A 344-nucleotide genomic window follows, 5' to 3' on the forward strand; every position below is an offset into this window, starting at 1 on the left:
CCCTGGGCCCGGGAGGACGCCGCCCGCGCCCCCGCGCCCCGACCCGGCCCCGCGCCCGCGGCCCGGGCAGGATACTGAACACAGTCCGCTCCCAGGGCTCCAGCATGTACAGCGCCGTGACCAGTAGGTACTGGTAGTAGAACCAGGACATCTGTTTCCAGGCCCGCGCCAGCGCCATCCCTGCCACGCGCCTCCCGCGTTGCAGCCAAACGTCAGTCTGTCCAGCCGGCCTCCAGTTCGCGTCCTAGAGCCCCTGGCCGCCTGGCCCGCCTGCCCCGCGCCCATTGGCCGGCCCGGCCCGGAGCGTCACCCGTGGGCACGCCCAGCCCCGCGCGCTCCCGGGC

At 75.3% G+C, this 344-nt stretch overlaps 1 protein-coding gene across 1 annotated transcript in view; it reads right to left on the reverse strand.

Moving 5' to 3' along the window:
• Positions 1 to 181, reverse strand: part of SPTSSA (serine palmitoyltransferase small subunit A) — a 19,853-nt gene extending 19,672 nt beyond the window's left edge. The window contains exon 1 of the mRNA XM_007453029.1: positions 76 to 181. Coding sequence (XP_007453091.1) covers positions 76 to 178 — 103 coding nt within the window. The 5' untranslated portion in view covers positions 179 to 181. The remainder of the gene's footprint in view (positions 1 to 75) is intronic.
• Positions 182 to 344: the final 163 nt, after the last annotated feature.

Source organism: Lipotes vexillifer, unplaced genomic scaffold (assembly GCF_000442215.2).
Source record: "Lipotes vexillifer unplaced genomic scaffold, Lipotes_vexillifer_v1.1 scaffold88, whole genome shotgun sequence".
NCBI lineage: Eukaryota > Metazoa > Chordata > Mammalia > Artiodactyla > Lipotidae > Lipotes > Lipotes vexillifer.